The sequence below is a fragment of the Mus pahari genome, chromosome 8 (assembly GCF_900095145.1).
Source record: "Mus pahari chromosome 8, PAHARI_EIJ_v1.1, whole genome shotgun sequence".
Classification (NCBI taxonomy): domain Eukaryota; kingdom Metazoa; phylum Chordata; class Mammalia; order Rodentia; family Muridae; genus Mus; species Mus pahari.
In genome coordinates, this window is record NC_034597.1 from 4765668 (window position 1) to 4791620 (window position 25953).

The 25953-nt window shown below is 41.6% G+C and overlaps 1 protein-coding gene across 22 annotated transcripts in view; it reads right to left on the bottom strand.

The window, feature by feature from the left end:
• The window catches only part of Cadps (calcium dependent secretion activator), a 447247-nt gene that overhangs the window by 325981 nt on the left and 95313 nt on the right, over nt 1–25953 (bottom strand). For all 22 annotated transcript variants that reach the window (XM_029541729.1, XM_029541726.1, XM_029541724.1 and 19 more), the window contains exons 2-3: nt 20159–20272; nt 11207–11539 (exon numbers count right to left, since the gene is read on the bottom strand). In XM_029541729.1, the coding sequence (XP_029397589.1) occupies nt 11207–11539; nt 20159–20272 (447 nt within the window). The remainder of the gene's footprint in view (nt 1–11206; nt 11540–20158; nt 20273–25953) is intronic.

Here is a 25953-nt window from a genome sequence, read left to right on the forward strand (position 1 = left end):
ACATCTGGGTTACATTCTTAAAGGTTGCCTTAGTTAGGGTTTTTATTGCTGTGGTAAAACACCATGACCAGAAATAACCTGGGAAGAAAAAAGGCTTATTTCAGCTTACAAATCTCAGATCACATTCCATCACAGGCCAATAACTTGAGGCAGGAACCTGGAGGCAGGAAGGGAAACAGAAGTCATGGAGGAACATTGCTTACTAGTGTTCCTAGTGGCTTACTCGGCCTACATTTTTATATGCCCCAGGAACACTTGCACATGGATGGCATTTCCCACAGTGAATGCAGTCCTTTCATGTCAATCATCATCATCATCATTATCATCATTAATAATAATAATAATAATAATAATAATAATAATAATAATAATAATAATTCCCCAGAGACTTGTCTATAGACCAATCCTAGGGCGGCATTTTCTCAATTATGATTGCTTCTTCTCAGATATGTCAAGGCTTGTGTCAAGTTGACAAAATCCAACAATCACCAAGGCCTCAGCTTGCCTGTATCTTCCTCATCTGTCAGTCCATATTCCACTGGCAGAAGGACTTCAGTTGTGTACATACTGACAATACCCTAGGAGACAGTGCAGACACAAAATTGAACCACTAGTTCAGAAAACACAGCTCTTTGGATTCCTTCCAATCGAGAACTCTGTGACAGCAGCTCGACCTGTAAGATCTAACTGATCTGACACTAAGGTCCATGTTTATTGTGAAGGTGAATGGTTTTCAAAGGTGTGCCATCAGAAGCACTGTGGACAGTAAGCATTCACATATGGCAGTTGGTCAGGCTAAGCTTAAGGTTTGCTATTTGTGACATCCTTGATCCACTTCTTCCCCTGTTTGGCTGTCATCCTCATCATCTTTAAGGGGACAGATGCTGATATCCTCCTTGCATCATTAGGGAGTTACGAAGATCAAGCAAAATTGTGCCAATTATGTAACTGGGTACAAGAGTAGACAATTAATATAAAGAGAAAAGCATTCCTACAAAATCTTATTTTTCAACAAATTAAAAAGTAAATGTAGTTGACTACAATAGTTTTTTTAATGGCCTGCTATTTAATAGATTAATTAGTAGTTAGATTCCTGCGTGCTTATGCCAATGGGTTAGTTTACAGGAAGTGTTCCATAGAGACAAAGCCAAGGACTATGTGTATTATTTCCTTCTAAACTTCCCTAACCCATTACCTTCACATTTTCCCACTGCATTCCATAGAAGAACCCTAGTACTAGCTCTAATCTTAAGGAAAATGTTTAGTGTCATTACATAGAAAGAGTTAATTGCCACCTTTCCCTCTGGTTTAAAAGAAGTTGCAGAGGTGGGAAGAGCAGGGGAAATAATGACCCAGTACGAAAGAGTTCTTTCTAGAGGGTTTGCTATTATACAATGCACATGTGTATAATTTGCAGAAATTCAAGGAGCAGGGCCAACAACCCCTTTCCAAAGTACTTATCAAATGGTTAAAATCTGAATAAGAAAGTCCCAGAAACTTCCACAGACATTGCCTTCCCACCTTTCTATTGAATAAACCAGGTCTCTCACTCTCACTCACCAACCACTGGAAGCTTCCTATAATCCTGGACTAACCCATATGTGAATGCTATCCCAGGGATATGTGGATCCTTCCCATAAGTGGCAGCACTTCTCGCCAGCTGCAGCCTGGGCTCTATGCTGCAACCGCAGGGCCCTGCTGACATCTTCACCTTTCTTTAAACCAAGCTTGGCACTTCCTTCCTTCTTCCTTTCTTTTCCTTTTCCTTCCTTCCTTCCTTCCTTCCTTCCTTCCTTCCTTCCTTCCTTCCTTCCTTCCTTCCTTCCTTCCTATTCCCTCCCCTTCTGCCTCCCTCCCTCCCTCCCTCCTTCCCTTTCTTCATTCCTCCCTCACCCTTTCCTTATTTTTTTGCTTTCCTATCTTTTTTCCTGTGTATGTGGCTATTAGGATTGAGTCTAGGGTCATGCATGGTGGACATGAACTCTGTCACTGAGCTCTGTCCCCAGCATGCCATGGATTTTCTTTCATCTAAAGCTGTTTTCCCTTCTGCCATACCTTAGCATAGGAGTCAAACCCTAGAGACACTTTTTCCAGATAACCTCAAGAAGTATCATTTCCCTTTGACCTCTTGTTTGATTATACCTTTCTCTACAGCTCTTACCCCTCTTCACAGGAAATGGTATTTGTTGACTTTATTTTTTCTTGTCATGTGCATTAAGCAGAACCTTTGTGAGAGCAGTCATCACGTTATTCCCCAGAGCCTGTCAATGGAAGGCTCAACTCCTATGAAGTACATGCATGGACAGATGCAATTTATCCATGTAGTGTGCAGTCTACATACCTAATGTCCCTCTCATGACAGGTCTCTATGAGGACTTCCTGATTTCCTGTAAGCAAGCTAATAGTTTAAGATGGGAAAGCTGTACATCCTTATCTCAGAGTTAGATCATAATGTGGAAAATGTCTCTCAGTGGAAAAAATAATCAGAGAGAATATGTTCTCTGAAATACATTTGGAATGATCCTAAGCAGTCTCTCAACTCTGACAATTCCGATGATGGGCCTGGTCTTTCTATATTTCCTAGTGCTTCTCTGAGAACAATATTTCCTGGCTCAGTGTTTAAGAGCACTGGCTATTCTTCCAGAGGACCTAGGTTTGATTACTCATACCCACATGGCAGCTCACAGCAATCTGTAATCCAATTCTAGGGGATCTGTTGCCTTCTTCTGGCCACCATGTATACCAAATATGGTACATAAACACATGTTCAGACAAAACACCCATATACATTGTTGGAGACTGACCCTGAGCCATAAGGCAAAGTTCCCCTCCCTTCTGACCTTTTGAAAGGACAGCTGACAGACCATCAAGATCAGATAATAGTAACTGCAAACTTTCCGGGAAAAACCACACAATGCTCCCTGAGCTAAGCGTAGATAGCGTGTTCCCGGGGAGGTATGCAGAACCACCCCTGCCCCCTGGCTGAGGCAGGGGCAAGTTTCTCCCTCTTTACTTCCTCCTTCTTACTCCTTATAGTCTGTAAACTTACTCACAATAAACAGACCTTGACAATCATTGCATGGTCTCTTCCTCCTTTCTCTCCCGTTTCTCTTTCAGGCATGGTCCCCATCGGACCCCCCCCCCCAATAACTGGGTCCTTTGGGTTAGGACAATACATAAAATAACAAATAAAAATTAAAAAGGACCTCCACATTGAAGAATTTCAGTTTCTTTTCCTCAAGAAAGTTGAGTAGCTGACAGACCTAATATTTTGTTGTTATTTATTCAGTTGTTCTTCAAATGTTAGCATTTGTATTGGAGCAATAAAAAGATTATTTTTTAAAATATTACTTGCTTACTAGCAGAAGTTGGTGAGATGAGTTGAGCATATGTAGTTGGTCCCGTATAACTAAACGTTCTGCATCTATGGATTAAATCAACCACAAAATGAGAATTTTAGAACAAAATATCATATTTGCATTAAGCAAACCAGTGTTCTTGGCAGGATTTCCTAACAATATAGTCTGACAACAGCTTATTCAGCATTTATATACCATGAGCTATCATAAGCCATCTAGGGGTGATTCAAGGTATATTGAAGGATATACATGGGTTACATATAAATACTATGCCACCTTTACATGAGGGGCTTGAGCATCTGCAAGGTTTACTAATTGCATAATGTCCTGAAACTAGTGCCTTGGTGACAACTATATTGGTTTTAACCAGTTGTATATTAGGGAATGTTAACAATACTCACAACCCGAGGAATTATGGTAGATTCCAAAGTGGCAACCTTTCCTTCTTCTGTTCCTAGCCATATGCAACATAGATTTACAACTCCTCCAGTCTAGAGAAGAAACCTGCTTCTCCAATCTTTGGAGCTTGACTATCTCTGCCATTTTCTATACCAACAGGACATGGTGGAGTGACACTGACAGTTCTGAATGAAACCTCAAGAGGACTCTTCTACTTTTTCATTTAGGAATCTGTTGAGTGCCCAAGTGAAAAAAAAATCAGCATTAATGTTAACGAGAACACACTTTAACATTAATACATCAGCCATAACATGAGGAAGCAAACACAAATATAGTTTACAGCTTGATACTCCAGGTTGAATACAGAGGAGAGAGGAAGAGTGAACAGTTCTGGGAAAAAGCGGTCACACTGTGAAGAGAGGTCAGTAATTAACAAAACCCCATGATGGTTATAGCTACATCTTGGCTTCTGCTGTTCACAGTGCATACATATTTTAAGTGCTTTTTATGTTCATTGTTGCTACAATAATGCTAGATAGTAAACTATCTGGAATTCAGTAGCTGTATAAACTTGTGTTCATTATCATGTCCATGAGTTTGTAAGTTGATGAGGGCTCTGCTCATCTAGAGTAGGCATGGTTATACAATTCAAGCTATGGGATGGGTTGGCTTGGTTCTAGCTTGTGTGCTAAGTTACTTTAATTTCAAATGTCTTATATTGAGGCCCAGGCTAGAGGCAGAAATTCTGTTTTTTAGGAAGGTCATCAAAGTATAGGAATTGGCACTAAGACATGTCAAGCCCTTTGCTCCTTAAGTCCACTGATAGCTCACTAACAAAGCAAATATAGAATGAATGTCAAAGACGAGAAGTAGAGAGGTCTGTTCAGTCGCTCTCAAGTCATGACTAAGTATTGAAACAGGACACAGAAAGAACTGAGACCCATTACTCAACCAACTCAAACAATCTCCTCACCCATTCAGTTCCTGACCAGCTCCTCGGTGGGGCTGCCACCACCAACCAAACCAATGTCATTTTCTGAGGTCTGCCACTGTCCCTAACCACCTAACCTAAAGGAGAGGAAGTCACCTAAAACCTAACCCATCTCCATAAAGTAAATATCTACTGTAGTCATAATTAACCCAAACACAGAATTGCATTTCAGCTTATTTCACCTTTTTTTTTTTTTTTTTTTAGCAAAATAATAGCAGGTTATATAAAAGAGAAGGATAAAAAAGTGATACTCACTAACACCTGTCTTTCTAAAGTAAAGAAATATTGATAAACATTCTTTGGAAATTTTATATTTTCAACCAATTCAGCTAAAGAGTAAAACCATGCAACCTTGCTTTTAAATTCTAGCTCTGCTACATTGTTATTGACCTTGGAAAAGTGATTAATCCCTCACTACTCCATTCCCTCGCTCCCTTTTTCCATTCCTCCCTCCATCCATCTTTCCTTCTTTCTTTTTCCACTTTGACCCCAGTTCTATCTTCTTTATTAAAATATCTTCCTTACAGGGATTAGAGTCAGGATCAACTGTAAAGACCACCTGCTGCTCTTATAGAAGCCCTAGTTGGTTCCCAGTACCCATATCAAACAGCTCACAATGCCATGATCTGTTGCTCTTTTGTTCTTCTGTGGATATTGCATGTGCATGGGGTACATATAGACAAGCAGGAACACACACACACACACACACACACACACACACACACACACACACACACATGAATTAATAAATAATTTTAAATGCCTACCTTAAAGAAAAATTATAAGGAATACACACACACACACACACACACACACACACACACACACACACACACACACACTAAATGTTTGGCAGTTATTACTGTTCAAACTGAAAGTAAGGAAGCAGGCAGATCACAGGGCCTCCTCCAACTGAGTGGACTAATGCTTCTACAGACTAAATGATTAATACAGAATTAATCGCATTCTGGTAAAAACCCAAATATTTTATTTAGAGTTACAAAAGGGTTTAAAGAAAAATGCCAAATCAGAAAGTGCAATCAGTATATTAGACTCTATTGACCAGGCTTCTAAAAATCCCTGCTCTCAGTCATTGAGGTGGCAAAAAAAAAAAAAAAGGCTGTAGGGAGTCTGGACTGGTGAGACATATCAGAAGGCACATGACTAGTCTTAATTTGCAAGACTGTGTGGCTATATAAGAGGCTCCATCATTTGGCGAAAGGTACAGAAAGGTAGGAAACCACCCTAGCTCTCTGAAATGGAAACAAACATATTTCAGACAATTTTATGCCTATTTATAAGCAAAGCAGTGTTCTCCTCACTGGTGATTATAAATCAAAATATTGATTAGTTCTGATAAATGTTGATGATGCTTTGTCTAGGAGTACCAAGTATTGAGCCAAGATTTAATTTTTTTGTGTAAAAATAATTATGCCTATCTCGTTAGCCTGCAATTTTTATTCATCAATAAGTGGTAAAATGCTATGCTTAACAGAGAATTGTTCTAAAATAATTTCTTCTTGATTTATCTTCTGTACATGTTTGAATTGTGTACTTATTTTTTACAAAGCTGCCTACTTAGGGTTGCATAACAGTGTCTTCAGAGGAAGGGAAGGAACAGACACATAAACAAATGAGAGTGTGGTGCCAGAAGGTAACTGAATTGCATTGAGTGCTGGCATGATCAGAAGGGCTCTGTTTCAAAAACAAACAAACAAACAAAAACAAAAAACAAAAAGACACTTAAGCCAATTTTAGTAGGTTTATAAGGGAGCATATCCTTTAAATTACACACTAAGGAGGGTTTCTAAACTAGTCACAGCAGCAACTGGAAACAACCTTAGGATGATTTAGAATGACAAATGCCTTGGGATAGTCCCTCCCACCACCACAGGTAGACCTGACAACTTGCTCTAATCGATGTTCTATGGCAAGAATGAAGCATTTTTTTTTTTTCAGTTATCAAAGTCTTAATCACTTGAATTTAAAGGAGATTTATCTTGGTGACTAACTTAATCCCCTTTAAAGAACAGTTTGAAACCCAGGGGTCAGGAACAGCAGAGCATCTCTCTGTTGATCATTTGGAGTATAGCCTCAAGACATGAGTCCTGTCCCCAATGAGAAGGAGCTCAGAGGTGGATTCCTCTGTGCTGAGACTCTAGATGGGAAAATCTGCCTGATGCCTTCATTCTTGTATTGTGAGACCCTAAACAGAATCTGAAGAGAGGTGCCTGAGTTTTAATAAGGGGTGATAACCAATGAGTATTCTTTGAACCTGCTAAATCTGTGGTAAATTTTATGTAACAATGTAACACAAACATATAGCATACAAGCACAATAACACAAAGTCATGAGGATTGGTGGGGTAGGCAAAGAAGACTATCTGGAGTTATGCCATGGATCATCCTGGTGCAATGTAAGAGTTTGAGTATTATCCCTTGAGTATTATCCCTAGACCACTGCACATAAATCACAACAGATACTTTAAAATCTGCTGAAAGAATGAATAAGTAATAGAGGCATGTTTCTAAATGGCATTACTAGATGACTATTACAATTGCCTATTCCACAATTTCAAAATATCTCAACAGTTATTTATTGTAAAACCATAATATACAAAGAACTTTATTATTGTTACAAAGCTGAAAGTAGTGATTAAGAAATAGAATCAGCACTAAGAAGCAAATTTTAAGCCAATAAACTTTAGGGAACTTGTGACCCAGTAAAAAGCTATGCTGTTATGTCAAGATTAAGGGCTCTGTAATGATGTATGATGCAACCCAGCAATCTGGGTCACAGCTAAAAGCCTGATAATTTGAGGTTTCTCTTCAGAGTCTAATAAACTATGTGAAAAGCTGCCAAGTGTTAATCAAATCCAAGGCAGATAGTAATAAGATAAACTGCATCATCAAAGGCATGATGGATGGAAAGGAAGGAAATGCTAAGAGAATGAGAATTCTGTACTGATGAAGAAATCAGTATTAGGAATGTAAAGGTAGAGTTCTATAGTGAACTCAGTATTAGAGATGTAGAGATATCGATAGATTCTCTCTATCCAGATCTTCCAGATTTATCTGAAAACACTTTAGAAATTTACAGATGACCAATGTCATTTCCTGATAGTAGGAACATGAATGTTATTGTCACTGCCCATCAAGCACAGATAGTGACTCTGGAGAAGGTTAAAGGCATGCTGCCTCTGAAAGCTCTGCTGTTAACATATGTGTGGCATTTTTCAAATATCAGAAATAAAGCCAAAGGAAACATCTTTCATCACCCATATCTCTTCAACATTAGCTGGCTTATACTCTTTCTAACACATAACTTCATGGTGGTTTTCTTTTGGTGTGTGTGTGAGAGAAAGAGGGGGGAAGGGGAGGGGGAGGGGGAGAGAATACACATGTACATGCATGTGCACTTGAGTGTTTGTGGGTGTATGTTTGTGTGGGTGTGTGTCCATATGACTGTGGGAGGTCAGAGGTCAACTTTGGTGTCTTTTCTCAGGAGCTACTTACCTTGTTTTATACAAGGATTCTTATTGGGATTTGGGAATTGACAATTAGGCTAGATTGGCCAGCCATTGAACTCAAGGGATCCTCCTGTCTCTACCCGCCCAGTACAGGGGTCATAACTGCATAGCATCCTGCTTTTCTTTATACTGGTGTGGGATTCATTTTCATGCTTCTGTAGGAAGCACTGTACTGATGGAGCCATCTTCCCAGATCCGCAATGTGCTTTTCAAGATAAATGTTCACACACTTTAGAATGATGTAATTCAGGATAACTTGTGATGTTAAACACAAGTGTAGGCAGCAGCAAGTGACTGATCAACTGGGCATGAAATTGACAACAAATGAGAGGAAGGGAAGAGTGGATGCATTTTAAAAATACTTTAAGTACTGTATCATTACAACCAGTAGCAGCCTTAGATTTCATGCAGAGGTGGAGTGGCACGGTCTCCGACTGACCTATTACATGAAACAATGGATCTTAGAGCGATCACCTTGGGTTTGTGAGCATTGGAATCCAATTCAAATAACCAGATAACTGCTTCCCCAGCACTCCGAAAACAGGAAACAAATGGGTTGCCAATACAGGGGATATTAGGTGGGCTATGAGCAATTTCTTCTGATGTCAATCCACACATTCTCAAACAAAATAGACATTACATACACAAACAGAGAGATTATGTTGAAGGCTCCTTGCTTTCTTTGTGTTTTGATAGACAGCTTATGTTACAAAAGAACTGATATAATTGTTCTTTCTTCATAAATTCCTCCTCTCCCTTGAGAGGAGACTGGAAGCTCCTCATAAAGGGACATCACTCAAGCTTGCAGAAAACAGGTCCCCAAAACAGATTAGCGCTCCCTGCTTCCAGGATGTATTGTGCATAAGAAGAAAATGCTATGGATACTTTGTGCTTTGGAAGCACCTAGGTATTGTTCATCTTGTAAGGACACAAAGGCATAGAAAATGTAAAACTAAGCAATAAAATGTGCCAGTGGGTCAGAATGAAAGCAACTCAATTCTGTGTCCATATTCTCGTCTTGTGCTTTGGCAGCATCTTGCAAAGTGGAGTGCACTCTGAGAAAGAGAGGATTTGAATCTTTCATCTGTGACTCCTAGTAACAGGGCATGGCAAAGTCTAGCATCCTTTCTGTCTACATGCAGGCAGCTGGAAGAAATAGTATATGCTCTCTCTTCTTTGCAGCCAATTTATGCACACAGTAGATTTTTGCCACTCTAAGCAGTGTGACTTTATTTTCGGGGTGGCATTAGAGATAACCCCCAACTCTTGAAATGTCAAAGCACTGGTTGTTTTGGCTGACTTTGCACATCTTCAGTAATAAATGACCTAAGAAGGCTTAGTGATGACAGATTTCTATTTTAGTAGCTCTGTTTCCCTTTAATGTGTATTAAAAAACAAGAACGAGAACAAAATAAAACAGAAAAAAAAACCAACACCATAGTATGTCAAGGATGGGATTTCACAAGCATCACTCCTTAAGGAAAAGATGAGCTAAGAAAGCAAGTGAATTTGAGTAGGTTATAGTAAGACATATCAAATTATCATACCAGTAAACCTTGTAAATGGCAATGGCATGAAAACACAATGTTAATAGCAAAAAACTAGAGTGGTTCAGATGGTCACCTTCTCTCCTTTTCAGTATTTCCACTATTTATTTGCTGAGAATTTTTGCTATTTTTGATCTATAAAATAAATATATGCTTAGGACCAAAAAGTTAGAAGCATAGAAAAGCTCAAATGGAAAATATAAAAACCAAGCCCAATGCTTCCTATAAAGATGAGGACCAACAACTCTTCATTTCTTCCATCTTCCTGCCATTTTAATGTAGCACTAGTTAATGAAAACTTTTACAGTGGGATGTGTCCTTTAACTCTCACTGGATATAGTGCATACCCTCATAAGGTTTAATCAACATTTAACTCATTATAATTTCAAATTGTCATGGGAAGGGTCACAAACCCCAAGGCCTCAAAGCTAGTTTGAGTCTGGAAGAGAGTTTCCCATAGTAAATGTGAGTCTGAACAAGGGTCATTCTTGGCTAATCCCTTACAGTGTCTCTATTCAAACTGCTACAGGGCCGGGGATTGATCCAGGCGAACTAGAGCAAGGTTGAGGGACTCTGACAGCTCCTGGGGGGAATGGACAACATAGTTACCAGAAAGGATCTTTTGACATTCAAATTCCTGGGCTGGCCCCAGGTTGAATCTCTCTAGGGATGGAGCTGGAATGCACATCTTAAACATGCTCTCAAGTGTCACACACCAAACAGCTCAAAGCCTGCAAAGAAAACTCAGTGAATAGTTGTTGAGTGAATGGATAGCACCAGATTGGTAAGAAGAAATCAGAGTCTTCCAATAACTTGCTGTCCAAGGCTCCACCCAGGTCTATTTGGGGGTGGACCAAGTGGAACCAAGGTCCATATCTCACTCTGATGCTTTCAGAGGTTGATGATGTGAGGGAATTGGGCTGTGGTTCAACTCAAACTTGAGTAGGATTTCTTTGTCAGTCACTTTGGAAACCCAGCGTTTGTGTCTTGTTCTGTTCTTTGCTAGAGACATAGGAATGCCTTACCCTGCACACACTACCCAGTTTAAGACAGAAATGTCTTTGTAATGAAGTTATGCTGTTGATTGATTGCTGTTTTTACACACCAAGGCCACATGATGCTCACAGGACCTACTCTCCCCTCATCCACAATGAAGCCAGTTCTGTGGTTCATGAGACCAAGGACCACTTACGGGCTCACATAAATGTTTCAGTGTCTTTTAACATCTGATAAAAACACAATTACAATTTAGTCTTCGAAATAGTCAATCTTTCATCAGCACACTTACAACATATGATTTTTAATGTTTTCTCAGTAAGAAGTGACTCGTGAAAGTGGTTCCACGGACCCATAGTTCTAGTCCTAAGGAAGAGGCACTTACCTGACAGGCATTATACAGGAGTTGATGTTCAAACTTCTTGATCCCAAGAATGTTCTGAAACATCTCATAGAGCTGCTCCTTGCTCAGAATCAGCTCAGAGGCTGCACTGGCTGTCATGCGGGCTTGCTGCTTCCTGGGGTCCTCCTCACCACGGTAGATGGCATCAAACTTGGCCATCCAAGAGCTTAGCACTGTCTCCTTGCTGAGGCCGTCAATCTCAGGCAGGCTGCGCACCCTCTTCTCGATGTGCTTCTTGAAGACCTCCCGAGAGTCGTTGGCTGAGCAGCCCCCACTCTGTACCATGCGGGCCACACGGTCACTCTTGAGAAACACCTGAGCAAAGGACAGTCAAGAAAGATGGAGTCAGTCATGGAAGAGCCACTGCCCTGAACTGTGTTCGTTATTTACATGGACTTGCTAGTCCTTGCCGTGTGATTTCAGATCGGCCCCTTTCACACACTCTTCAGTGCCCAAATCTTAAATCAAGAATAAAAAATAGTATAGTAGCTCCATTATTTGAGGGAGTGTGTCCCAAGTCCCCCAGTGAATGCCTGAAACCACAGATATTAGTGTACTTTACTTGCACTGTGGTGTTTATTCTGCTTGAAGACTTTCCAGTGAGAACCCAATTATGGCAGTACGTTATAATAAGAGCTATTTAAAGTGTGTGAATTGCTTAACTCTGGAATTTTTTCATTTAACACCTCCAGTCTAAATAAAACTGTGAAAAGTAAAGACTACAGCAGAAAGAACTCCTGAGCTTACAAAATGGCCTCAAGGACTGATCTCCTGTTAGGTGCAGAAAGAGCCTAGGTTATGGTTAGATTGACTGGATTTTCCTCTGCATCTGCAGCCCAGTGGCTATACAAACTATGTCGAGTGAATCTCTTCGGAAGGTTAGTGTTCCTGTCTATAAAACAGGGTGATACTCAGCTCTATACAGGTTGTTTAATTAAGTGAGTCATTTGAAAAGAGCAGTTACAACAGTGCCCGAATCCCTAAATGCCTCCTGGGTTGTTATCGTTGTTATTAAGTATCTAGCATACAGCACTGAATGTTAACTACTACATACGTCTCGTTTATCCTCTAAAGGATACTTATCATAACTGAAATTTGGTATCAAGAAAATATGTGCCAATTTTCTGTCCCCTTGACTAACATGCAATTCTATGTGTGCAAGAAGTTTCTGTGTTCCTCAAGTCTCTCCAGTCTCTGGATAGCACATGAGAAATAGGGATAATGTAGCTGTTAGGTACCACCTACTAAGAAAGACGTGTGCAAGCTCTGTCACTGTAACGTGATTCCGTCATCTACAAATGCACAAAACTGTACAGTCAACTTCCAAAGACAGAAAAAAACACTCAAAAACTCGTAGTTTTCAGTAAGATTATGATTCTGTCCTCCGTCACATATGACCTATGGGCCACAAATTGGATATGCCTGAGGGTAGAAGGGAAATAAGATTTCACAGAGGAGTAGGGACTTGCCCATCATAACTTCCATTGCCTGATTATAGTGTCTACTCACAGACACATAGGGATAAAGGAAAAGAGGAAGAGTGGGGGAGAGAAAGAGTCCATAGGCCCATGAGTGCATTGTATATGTATGTGGTATATGTTCACAGGTATGTATGAATACACACTCCAGGGCATACTCAGAGCCCAGGGAGGACATTCAGTATCTTGCTTGATCACCTTCCACCACACTTCCTTGAGACAGGCGGAGCTGGTTGTTTAACCCGGCATAAGGCTGGCAGGCAGCAGGCCCCAGTGTTGTTGTCGTCTCTCTGTCCCTATAGTGAGAAGGTTACAGATACATGCACAGCTACACTCAGTTTTCTACGTGGATCCTGAGGATTTGAACTTGGTTTCTCATGCTTGTGCAGCAAGCTGCCTTTAAGCTCTCTCCTCAGCATCCACATGGTCTTTTAACTTCACTCTGCTTCCTCCTTCTCTTTGGGGTTCTTCCACCAAGCAGAAGACCTTCCAGCTTTGCTGGCTGAGCCCTGGCACTTGGCTATTACTAAGGACAGTTTTCTCTTGCTTCACTGCCCACACCTGGAAGCTCACACGAGCTCATACACAGTGAGTGTAATACAAAGTGCTGGTGCTACCTCTCTGTATTCAGGGAGGAAAAAAAAAAAAACCTGACACTTTGGAACTGTATCTTGGTCATTCACCAAAAGGTGCATAAAGGTCCTCCAGAGGCCAATCAAACATTCATCACCTTGCCAAACATCAGCACTTGCCTTGCATGCTCTGAGAAGGTAGTGCCTAGTGTCTTGTGGAAAGCAGTCAGCCTTGTGCATCATGACCAAGTCATACTGGGAGAAAACATGTTGCCAATACAGTCTCCTTTTACTGCTCATTTAATGAAGTGATTTAGAAAAGAGGCTGGAGGTTTTGTCTTCTTGAGCGAAAACCATGGCATGTTTTGATAGCCTGGGACCTACAACTCATCTATATGTGAGAGTGAATTCTTAAGTCAACTAGAGGAAACATGTCAAATACTTTTCTGGTCCAACCCAGACTTCATGAACTACAGAGTTCACTTGGGAGCCTGCATTGCTTAATGATGATATAAGCTGGCACATTATAAGTCTCACCTATAGGTTTAGGTCTCAAATAATAGGGAGTTGGAAAGGTGGCTCAGTCAGGGAAGTATATGATGTGCAAGCATGAGGACTTGAGGTTGATCCCTAGCAGCCATATAAAAAAGCTGGGCAAGGTGATGTGCATCTGTAATCCAAGCACTGGCACTGTGAAGATAGGAGGAAACCTGAAGCTTACTGGTCAGCTTAACCTGGCCAAATGTCCAAGTTCTGGGTTCAATGAGAGATCATGTTTCAAGATATAAGTTGAAGAGGTATAGAGGATGACATCTAAGGTTAGTATCAACCTCTAAATTTACACACACACACACACACACACACACACACACACACACACACACACACAGAGTATACATTCACCAAAGAATAGTAAATTACAAAACAAGTTGAGGCATCTTTAGGAAGATAATGCAGCATTGTGGATGAGGATGCAAAACTAAGATTCTGTGTCACCTGGGATAAATCATCCTCCCTCTCTGATTTTCCAATTTCACATCTGAATGGTGAGAAAGTTGAGTTATGAGGTCTCAGTGTTATCCTTCCAGCTGCAACGTCTTTATGACCATTAGTTCTTTTTTAAGCATGTACTAGGTGGGACACTACACTAGCTACTAGAGGTACAGTAGTAGAACTGGACATAAACTAGGCACTCACAGAATGCAACAGAAATCACCTAATAGCTTCATACAAAACAATCACACTCAGGAATGACCACTGACAGCACAGAACCCAGCAGTCAGGGGTGCCTCTGTGAGAGTCTATGGTGGTCAAGCATCCAGGGGTGGGGTGCCTCTGTGAGAGTCTATGGTGGTCAAGCATCCAGGGGTGGGGTGCCTCTGTGGAAGTCTATGGTGGTCAAGCATCCAGGGGTGGGGTGCCTCTGTGAGAGCCTATGGTGGTCAAGCATCCAGGGGTGGGGTGCCTCTGTGNGAGCCTATGGTGGTCAAGCATCCAGGGGTGGGGTGCCTCTGTGGGAGCCTATGGTGGTCAAGCATCCAGGGGTGGGGTGCCTCGTCGGAGTCTATGGTGGTCAACCCAGTAGGTAGGTGTAAAAGTATCTTTTATTCTCCTGATGCAATTGTTGTCTCAGGCTTACAGCCTTAGTCTGCTAACATAGGCCTACTCCTGGAAGCTTCTAGCCTCTATTCAATCTATCTAGGCCTAAAATGTTTTCAGCTTTTGAGACTTAACTGTTGAATAAGCTCACCCTTTCTTTTTCTTTCTGAACTGTGACTTACTGGTCAACTCAGCTGTTCTGGCTCAAACTCCATGCTAACTGATTCAATCTGGCTTCTTTCCCTTCTAAGTGAATTGTTCCACTTGGCCTCAAACTAACTCTAGCAATCTGTTCTGATCTTCTGGCTCCTTCTCATTCTCTGGCTCATTCTAGCTTCACTTTTGTCTAGTTCTCTCTTTAACCTGTCTCTGTAAAACTCTCTTGGTAAAACTGCCCCCTTTCCTCTTTCCCTTTGCCTCTCTTCTTTCCCCTCTTATGTTGCTTCTTTCTTCCCTGTTCTTGTGAGAGTTGGGCATATCCTGTTCTGTCAAATCTTTCTCTGGTTCATCACTTTGTCTGCCACTCAGACATCACTTTCAAACGTGGTACTTCCTTCTACAAACTAACTTTACCTTCATTGTTTGGGATTAAAGATGTGTATTAATGTCAAGTCTATAGTCCAGTCAGAGGGATTAAAGGTGTGTGCTAAGCACTGAGCCACACCACAACTCAAAACAGCTTTTCCCCCAGTAAATAACACAATTTCAGGGGTCACAGTGTGATCAAATATCCTGTGCAACAGATAGGGGTGCCTATGCTGGAGTCTATGGTGATCAAAAAGAACCCAGCATCTAGGGGTGCCTATTTGGGAGTCTAAGGGAGTCATTACACTTCCCAGAAGTAAATACTGAGATGGTAAGTGAGTGTGAGCAAAGGACAGAAAAACAGAGAGGATGTAGATATTTCAGACTGAAGGAACAATTTGTGTAAAAAGGTCAAATGTTTGAGGAGACAGGGAGAATTGAGTATAGGCCATGGCAATGAAGTGTAGGGGGTGCTGGCATGAGATGAACAGGAATGGCTAAATATCCAGGACTCTGGGTATAGGCATTACAGCCACTGGCCTGCATTTTAAGAGCACTAGAGAAACACTGCCAGTAGTAAATTGGGACATGGCACAATAGTGGAAGGAATCAACTGAGAAGTCCTTCCCAGGGACAGGTAAGGAGCACTGGTGTCATAAACAAAGGCTTTCATTCTTTGTTATCAGCTCTAAGGATCACAACTGGTTTAAAAATACTCAAACAGCAGTGAAGCTATGCTTTTTGTCCCCAACTGTGCATGCCAGTGCCCCACAAACCAAGGAGAGCCCAATTAAACTCTCACATTCATTGTGATACACATTCATTTCCCCCCCAAAGCCCTTCTCTAGCTTTCATCTGCCATAATTTTATGACTATTTGGTAAATATTTGAATCTCAGGGTAGATTCTAAGTTTTGGGAAGATAGTATTAAAGAGTTATCTTTTTTATTCATTTTTAATTCTCTCCTTTTTTCTGGTGTGTGTGTGTGTGTGTGTGTGTGTGTGTGTGTGTGAGTGTGTGTGTGTGTTTGTGTGTGAGTGTGTGTGTGTGTGTGTATGTGTGTGTGAGTTTGTGTATGTGTGTGGGGGAATTTATGTGAGAATTTGTGTAAGTGTATGTGTGTGTGTGTGTTAGTTTGTGTGTGAGTATGTGTATGTGTGTGTGGGAATTTATGTGAGAATTTGTGTAAGTGTATGTGTGTGTATGTGTGTTTGTGTGTGTGTGTATGTGTGTGTTCACATTTGCCTGTGTGCATGTGGACTCACAAGTGCTACAGAGAGAGGTCAGGAGACAACCTTAGGTGTTGTCCTCTCCTCCCACCTGTTTGAGACAGGGTATCTTTTTCACTGCTGGCTACTCCAGGTTGGCTGACCCATGAGTTTCTTTCTCCATCTCCCATCTTGGCCTAGAAGTACTGTGTTTACAGACATATGCTACTGTGTACATCTTTACCTACATGGGCTCTCAGGATCCAAACCCATATCCTTATACTTCGAAGACAAGTGTTTTTATCAACTGAGCCATCTCCCAAAGCTTCCTTGTTTTTTTGTAAAACTGTTTGTACTTAAAATAGTGTCTGGCACATAGCTGAGCCCAATGCATACTTGTTGAAGTGTACTGGTAAGAACAGTGAAGATGTTTCCAGCAGAAACCCTGCTGATTAACCAGATTATATCAGAATGAGATGGGAAAATAGGAGTCAGAGGACATGTATGTAGGCCTCCAAAAGAATGAGTTAGGACCAAGATTCTATAGAACCCATAGTCATGAGCAAACAGGATGATGACAGTACATTCTGTACATGTCAACTCTCCTGACCCCTTCCTTGAGCAGAGTAGTCACTTAGTATGTGTTAAGGGCATTGTGTTGACTTCAGAAGTCCCTTTTGGACCTCATTGTCTTTCACCAACACATGAGGCCAATCCAGCCTTCCATCTTTAATGATGGTAGAGCTGAGAGGACTTTGAAGTGAAAATTGATCTATCAGTTCAGAGAAGTATCATGTGACTTCAGCTATTGCAGGAGTGGCCACGAGTACATCAATGAGAACAGGGAAGCTGAGTACTGAGGAAATGGGGAGAAACAGAGTGTCAGAAGGAGGTAAGTCAGCCAGAGACAGAGGACACTTGCTGGACACTAATCTCCCTGGCTTCCTAGTGTGCCAAAAGACAAGTGAGGTCTGAGCTGGTGCCAGTCAGCTTGTATGAACACTCCTAGATTTCTATGTATTCTTTGTGTTGGCTTTTCTTTCTTAGTGGCTTCAGTCTTGGGAACAGTTCTATCTATGGCATTCATAACCTTTCCTTACTCCTCTGACATCTCCTAGACATACCTGCATGCTAGATAGAAGATATGTAGATACTTAAGGTCCATTCATTAACCTTGCCTTCCCACATGATTGCTAAGGACTCACGAGATTGGGGGTTTTGTTTGTTTGTTTTGGTTTGGTTTGGTTTGGTTTTTTGAGACAGGGTTTCTCTGTATAGCCCTGGCTGTCCTGGAACTCACTTTGTAGACTAGGCTGGCCTTGAACTCAGGAATCTGCCTGTCTCTGCCTCTCCAGTGCTGGGATTAAAGGCGTGCGCCACCACGCCTGGCTACCAGATTGCTTTATAAATGAACACATTCATATCTAATAGATACACACATACAGGGAGGTTGGCTCAGCTGCTACTTCCTTGCTGACACTGAGGCAGGGGCAGATCTTTTCCTGTAAATTATTCTTTTCAAGTAAATTATTCTTGGCCAAGAAGATGGCTTAGGAGGTAGAAGCATTCATAGCTCAAACCATACCAACTGTGAAAAAGTCCCTGGGCTTTGGCAGTTCTCAGCAAAGAACTGTGTTCCCTTTGTCCCTGGGGTTGCTAATGAGATGGGACATGCTTACATCTCCTATATGCAGAGAATGCAGGATAGAGCCAGCAGAAATATGGAGGGAGAGTGCATACTATCGACATACTATTGGTATACTGTTGGCATCTCCAAATGCAACCATATGTAAGGCTAGCCCTAACCTGGTAACAAAGTTTCTTGAACAAATCCTCTTTAGATTTAAACCAGTTTGAGCTAGCTGCAGGTCATTTGTAATACAAAGTCCTGGCAGAGGTAGAGGTTGACAGAGGTGCATGTGAAGGTTTGAAAGGGATAGAAAAGAGTTACTAGCTTCTCAACAGCCCAGGGGTGAAGGGAAAATGGAGGAAGGAAGAGTGCCACCCCTGAGAGATCTGCTGGCACAGTGCTAATCCTGACCTCTCATCTGCATTTTAGGGGATTAGCCTTTCCAGAAATGAGAATCTAAGGCTTTCCAAAGCCTAGCTAATGAAGAGAGTAGCTGGACCTCAAATCTCTCCATTCATTTCTGTGCTCCTCAAACCCTAACAGGAAAGGCTCAAGCCCTCTCCATCCCTGTAGCCTCACCAGACCCAGAAGGAGCTCTTTCATAGAAAATTAGCCACTATCAATGAAACTAACAAATCACTATAGATATTAACTTCTAAAGACTTGTTAGCATGCTGATGATGACTCATTTTCAATTTTAATTTATAGAAATGACTCTTTTTTATAATTTGCATCATTACTCAAATAAGCGTCCTAATTAGGATTTGTAATATACAAATGTACAAACTCCAGTTGATAAATATAAACATGAGAAGGGGCTGCCTGTTTTGACAAACTTTCTGTCATTACTCTCCCACTGGCTTTCAGAATCTGGGGAAAAGGAAGGGATGGGTTTCATTTCCAGGCTTCTATGCAAAATGTTTTATTAGAGTAGCTGACTTGTCCTTTCTGAATCTTAGTATATCAATAAAATGGAAAATGTTTTTGGTAACCAGCTATAAAGTGTTCTAGGGAACACAGTACATTGTCTATATATAAAAATGAGTTTGAAAACAGCAGCTTTTTTATGTACATGTGTCCGTATATGTACATGCACACATGTGTATATGTTTATGTGGAGACTAAAGATCAGCTTTGGATCTTATTCTTTTGTAGCTATTTTTTTGAGACACCTTTTTGTTTGTTTGTTTGTTTGTTTTTTGAAATAGTCTCTTACTGGAAGGCTTTTAGAGTTAGGTTGACTAATCAGTTGTAGAAGTTTGAGTGAGAACTGCCCTCATAGGCTCATAGATATGAAGGGTCACCAGGGAGTGGCACTATTTGAAAGGATTTGAAGGTGTGGCCCTGTTGGAGGAAGTGTGTCATTCCAAATGGCTTTGAGGTTTTGAACAGCCAATTCCAACCTCAGAGTCTCTCTCTTGATGATGCCTGCATAGAACTCTCAGCTATATCTCTAGCACCATGTCTGTCTGAGTACCACCATGCTTCCTGTCACAACAATAATGGACGAAACTTCTGAAAGTGTAAGCAAGCCACAATCAAATGCTTTTTTCTATAAGAGTTGCCATGGTCCTGGTGTCTCTTCCTAGCAACAGAACACTGACTAAGACACCAATGAACCTCAAGAATCCTCCTGTCTCCACCTCCCCAGCACTGGGATTGCAAGCATTCAACACTGAACTTAGACCTTTATGGGGGGCTAAGGATTCCACTCAAGTCTTCAGGCCTGTGTGTCAAGCACTCTGTATACCGAGTCATCAGTCCAATGCAGAAGCTATGTGCATCGCTCTCTACAATAAAACTGTAGTGCTCCTTGTGAGAGGACTACTGACACCTCTGCATCAGCCAAGGCGCTACACCTTCTGCGATCTTTCTCAGATCAGTAGGCTAGGCCGGTGCTTCAGCCTGCAGGCAGTGCTTACCTCATAGTAACTCTGGACAGCATTCATAAAGGCTTCATCAGCTACGATTTGGGTCTCCCCATTGAGGAAAGCCTGGAACCGGTCTTTGACAGTCTGTAGCTGCTGTTTGCTGATCTGCAGAGAGAGAAAGAGAACCTTGAAGGATTCATGTAAACAGGGATGTGACTACTTCACAAGAAAGATGCCCATCTATCAGAGTGTGGGAGGGCCTGATAAATGAGCAAACTTTCTGAACTCATACAGAACACAGTCATTGCTAAAAATAGTACAAGCCACAGTTTGATACATTGCTTTACAGCCACACAGGAATTCTTTTACCACAGAAATCAGCTACTGCTATCTAGTAGGTTTGTCTGTTTGTTTATTCCTAACTTTTGAAAAAGAGTTGGCTGTTAAAGCATTTCTTAGGGAATGATGCTTCGTTATATTCAGAAATTGCTATTTTTTTTTCACTTCTTACTTTGATTTTTTGTCTGTAGTTATTTATAGGCACAGTGCTTGTAAGATAGAATCTGTAGAGAAGTGGGTCATGTCTCTTTTCAGATTCACATTTATGGATGCATCATTGGCTGGTGTTATGAGCCACACGGGACTAATTATACTGCAGAAATCAGCAAATATCATTAAGCAAACAAGCAGGTCTGTTTGTTTATTTATTTATGACTTTAAAGAAGATGCTGCTGTTGGAATGTTGCCTTGCAGACACTCTACTGTGCATTGCAGACACTCCACTGTGAATAATGGACACTTACTCCACCTGCAGGGTCTTCAGAGGTCTGAACACCTAGTAGTGTATAGCCTGCAGTGGCTGTGGAACCTCTGGTGGTGTGGGTATACCCCTGGCCGGGAGTCCATAGCCCCGAGGTTCAGGGAGTGACGTGGTGTATTGGGCAGTTCTTTCTGTACAACTTCCTGCCCTCACAACCCCAACCATCTTGTATCCAAGGAAAACAGTCCTATAAGATCCAAGCCAATTATCCTCCTCTGCTTGTGAATGTCCCGTCTTCCATCAACATGATCAGATCTGTTGTACTCAAAATTCCAAGCTCAAGAAGTACTCAAAATTCCAGCTCAGGCTAAGACCTCCTCACACGTGACTCAAATGCAAACATTTATCTTTATGGCTCGTGGTTATGACTAAACGTGTTAAGCCCATTTTGCTATCTTTTTCACTCAGATTTCCCTGGAGCCTCCCTAGTGCCTTACATGTGACAAGCAGTCAATTAATGTTGATTTAACTGAATGAACAAAGTGCAGGAAAGATACTATCTGTGGGTAGCCTTGAAACAGCTCTAGTTTCTGTTGACACTATATAAAGTTAATAAACTACTCAAAGTTCAAGTTCCTGACTTCTCAAAAGGTAAAGGCTTTGAAAAATGTTATGTTTCCAAATGAAGGATGACGTGCTCCTGACAGCCACGGTTCTCGTAGAAAAGTAACTTCCAGTAGCACCATGATGCCCTGTGGGAAAGCCACTTAAATTCAGGGTGGCCAGGGAGTTGAAACTTCTCTAGAACAGGGCTGGCCTTGAATAAATGCATGTGGTCTCACTATCTACTTTCCCATTTGGACTACGGCAAGCATTCTAACCGCTTACTGCCTCGTGAGGTTACAGCTCTTCAGTGACATCAGTCCTGATTGACTGGCAAGGTAACAGGCTGACTACAGCAACTGGTATGTGTATATATGTGGGTGTATGTGAACATGTGCATGTGCCAAGAGACAGAGACAGAGAGACAGACAGACAGACAGACAGACAGACAGACACACACACACACACACACACACACACAGAGAGAGAGAGAGAGAGAGAGAGGCAGACAGACATACACACAGAGACAGACAGACAGACACACACAGAGAAAGAGAGAGAGAGAATCTAGAGAGAGAGAGAGAGAGAGAGAGAGAGAGAGAGAGAGAGAGAGAGAGAGAATCTATGGCTTTTGACTATGGTTTTCATGGTTTTTTTCTTATTGCATGCTAGGCAAGCACTCTACCATAGAGCTACCTCTACAGCTCAGATGTTGCATTCTTTAACAGTTTGGAGGGTGGATGGTGAGTGTTCCTATGACGAAAATGCTATTTGTGTGACGTGGTGCCTGTGCCATTTAAATTTAACCTGTTCTATGGTGGACGCATAATATAAAGCAGGTTATATGCAACACACACGGTTTTGTCTGTTAACTAAAGAAGTATTGATTTTCTCTATGGATTTCAAAGGCCTTTATTATTAGAAATGAATATAATTAGAAAATAAAGTTTAAAGCTCTAGGAGACTGGAACCTCATCTAAGTTTCTAGTCAAGAAATAAGACAAGAAGGGCTCCCAGAATGTTCATAACTGGCAGCTGGGTACTCTGACTAAAGATTGCGAGGTTTGGAGAACAGACAGGAGGGATACGGAAGCAAGGGAAGATGAAAAGATTTAAGTTTGATAAGATTCATGCTTGTTTATTAAATTGCTTGAATGTATATGTATGTGTATATATATTTATTCATATGTATATAGGCATGAGGATGCTATAGGTCAACCTTGTATATTTTTTCTTAGGAGGTATCCATCATGTTTTTGGAAGCAGAATGTTCACTGGGCCTTGAGGTTTGCAGAATACACTAGGCTGCTTGTTCAGCAAGTTCTAGGGAACTGTCTCGTTTTGCCTATTCAGTGCTGGGGTTATAAGCGTATACTTGTCCATGGGCGCTGGGACCACAGGTTTCTATGTGTACATGGGGTTGGGTTCACAGGATTTTATGTGTACAAGGGCCTGGGACCACAGGTTTCTATGTGTACATGGGGATGGAATCACAGAATTTTATGTGTACATGGGGCTGGTATAACAGGATTTTATGTGTACATGGGGATAGAATCATGGGATTCTATGTGTACATGGGGCTGGGATCACAGGATTCTACCTGTCTGTGGGCCTTGGATCATCCTCACACAAGGGCAGCAGGCATTAAAAGACTGAGCCTTCTTCCCTCTCGAGAATCACACTTGCCATGCTCTAGGGAATCCACCACTCAACATTAGGAGCGTTTGCAAACTTTTAAAGAGTTGATATGATCTTTAAAATGCTTTATTTTAACCAATACATCCCTAAACCACTTTCACATGTAATCATGACATGAACTTCCAATGAGGCATTTCATTTATGTTATGCTGTATCTTGCAAATAAACCATAGTTTCCCCTTCTAGGACACTACAGTTGAGTCACTGTAGGTGGCTGGAGCTATCACATTGAATGGTCTAGCCTTAGAATATGGAAGGAACACACATCTTTAGTTATCCTTTCCTGTTCAGATCCAATACTGTTACACAATGACTCTGTTTGCCTCTGGAACAGAACTGTGAAAATGTCTTTATTCCTAAGATTTATGATGTTAAGGTCTTTCTCATTATTTCACATTCACACTGTGTAGCTGTACTTTTGCATATACCAAGGAAAATGAACCTCTGGTTTGAATTACATCTAGATGAGCAGCAAGGAACCCACTCACAAGACAGCCGTGCTAGCACAAGTCCCTCCAAAGCAGGTTAGGTGAAACCTACTCAAGCACTTACAATGAGCCAAGCACGAATGCAGAGCTCCACCAGAATCTTAGGGTTCAATAGTCAAAAAAAAAAACCACAGCCATTCTTTGATCTTATTCACCAGGTCAAATCACTTGGTAGTCTAAAGGCATTGAGGCATATCCTTAGAGCTCTTCCATCTATATGGAAAAGGAAAAGCATATAGAGCTAGACCAAATTATGTTCTAGGATTTCAGAGGGGAGAAACTACAGAATATACAAGCCTTACATCTGGAGCTCATGGAGGCATTTCCCCAACTGAAGCTCCTTTCTCTGTGATAACTCCAGCCTGTGTCAAGTTGACACAAAACCAGCCAGTACAATTGACCCCTTGTCAACTTGACACACAAACACATCACTAGTAAGCCTCAACCCTTACTTTCTTATTCATCGCCAAGATCTAAATAACTTTAAAAGTCCCACAGTCTTTGCAAATTCTTAAAATTTCAATCTCTCTTAAAATCCAAAGTCTTTACAATTAAAAGTCTCTTAACTGGGTTCCACTAAAATACTTCCTTCAAGAGGAAAAAAATTAGGGTACAGTCACAATGAAAAGCAAAATCAAACTCCAACTGTCCAGTGTCTGGGATCCACTCACGATCTTCTGGGCTCCTTCAAGGGCTTGGGTCACTTCTCCAGCTCTGCCCTTTGTAGCACACACCTCCTCCTCTAGGATCCAGATGCCTGGACTCCACTGCTGCTGCTGTTCTTGGTGATCATCCTATGGTACTGGCATCTCCAATATGCTGCCTTCTTCCACTGTTACTAGGCTTCACCAATAGCCTCTCACAGGCTCTCTTCATGGTGCTAAGCCTCAACCCCTTTGCATAACTCCTTCAGTCCTGGGACATCAATTGCAACTGAGGCTGCACCTTCACCAAAGGCCTTCCATGGCCTCTCACAGTACTGAGTCTCAGCTGCCCTTCATGAACCCTTCATGCCTTTAAAACCAGTGCCACCTGGGTGACTCTTACACATTACCAAGTCCAGCCACAGAATAAGGTACAACCTTGGCTATCTCCAGAACACAGCTTCTGTGCTCTCAGAAAACACTTCCCAGAAGATTTCACCTCAGTGATGCTGGTCTCTTCTTAATCACAACTAATTTCTTAGCTCCAGCTAACCAGCATCGATAGTCCCAGTAATGCAAAGGTTTTGCTTTAGTAGTTCTGGTATCTTGTTAATCACAGCTGATTCTTCAGCTCCAGCTAACCAGAACCACAGAATCTTTATAATCAAAACAGCAATGGCGCTGATAAGAGTCTTTGATCTAACCTCTGAAATTTCACAAGCCAGGCCTCCATCTTCTGCACTGTTCTCAACATTATCTTCCAAGCTCCTATACAACATCCCACAGAGCTCTTAACACCGAGTGGATCTTCTAGCCCAAAGTTCCAAAGTCCTTCCACAGTCCTCCCCAAAACATGGTCATATTGTCACAGGAATACCCCACTATGCTGGTACCAATTTGTCTTAGTCAGGGTTTCTATTCCTGCACATCATGACCAAGAAGCAAGTTGGAGAGGAAAGGGTTTATTTGGCTTACACTTCTACATTGCTGTTCATCACTGAAGGAAGTCAGGACTGGAATTCAAGCAGGTCAGGAAGCAAGATCTGATGCAGAGGCCATGGAGGGATGTTTCTTACTGGTTTGCTCAGCCTGCTCTCTTGTAGAACCAAGACTACCAGCCCAGGGATGGCACCACCCACAAGGGGACCTCCCCCCTTGATCACTAATTGAGAAAATGCCTTACAGCTGGGTCTCATGGAGGCATTTCCCCAACTGAAGCTCCTTCCTCTGTGATAACTCCAGCTTTTGTCAAGTTGACATAAAACCAGCCAGTACAAGCTCTCATCTCATGTCAAGAGAAAACAGTGAGAGCCCAGATCTGCTGTAGTGCTCCAATGTCATGGCCTTCTCTGTAGATCACAAGCATCCTAGATACCTTTCCCTGTGTCAGGATTCAGGTCATGCCTCCACCATGGTTTTGGTCTCGATCCCTGACGGATGTGGTCCTTAAGTAGAAGGGACTTGTACACCAATGGTTTTCTTCATCTCTGGTGCTTATACTGCCAGACTTCCTTCTCCTAAACTTACAAAAGTGATTGCCCCTACTTCCCCTTCCTTTCCTTCCTTCCTTTCTCTCTTCTTCCCCTTTCAGGATCCCACCATGTTGTACATGCTCTCTCTCTCTCTCTCTCTCTCTCTCTCTCTCTCTCTCTC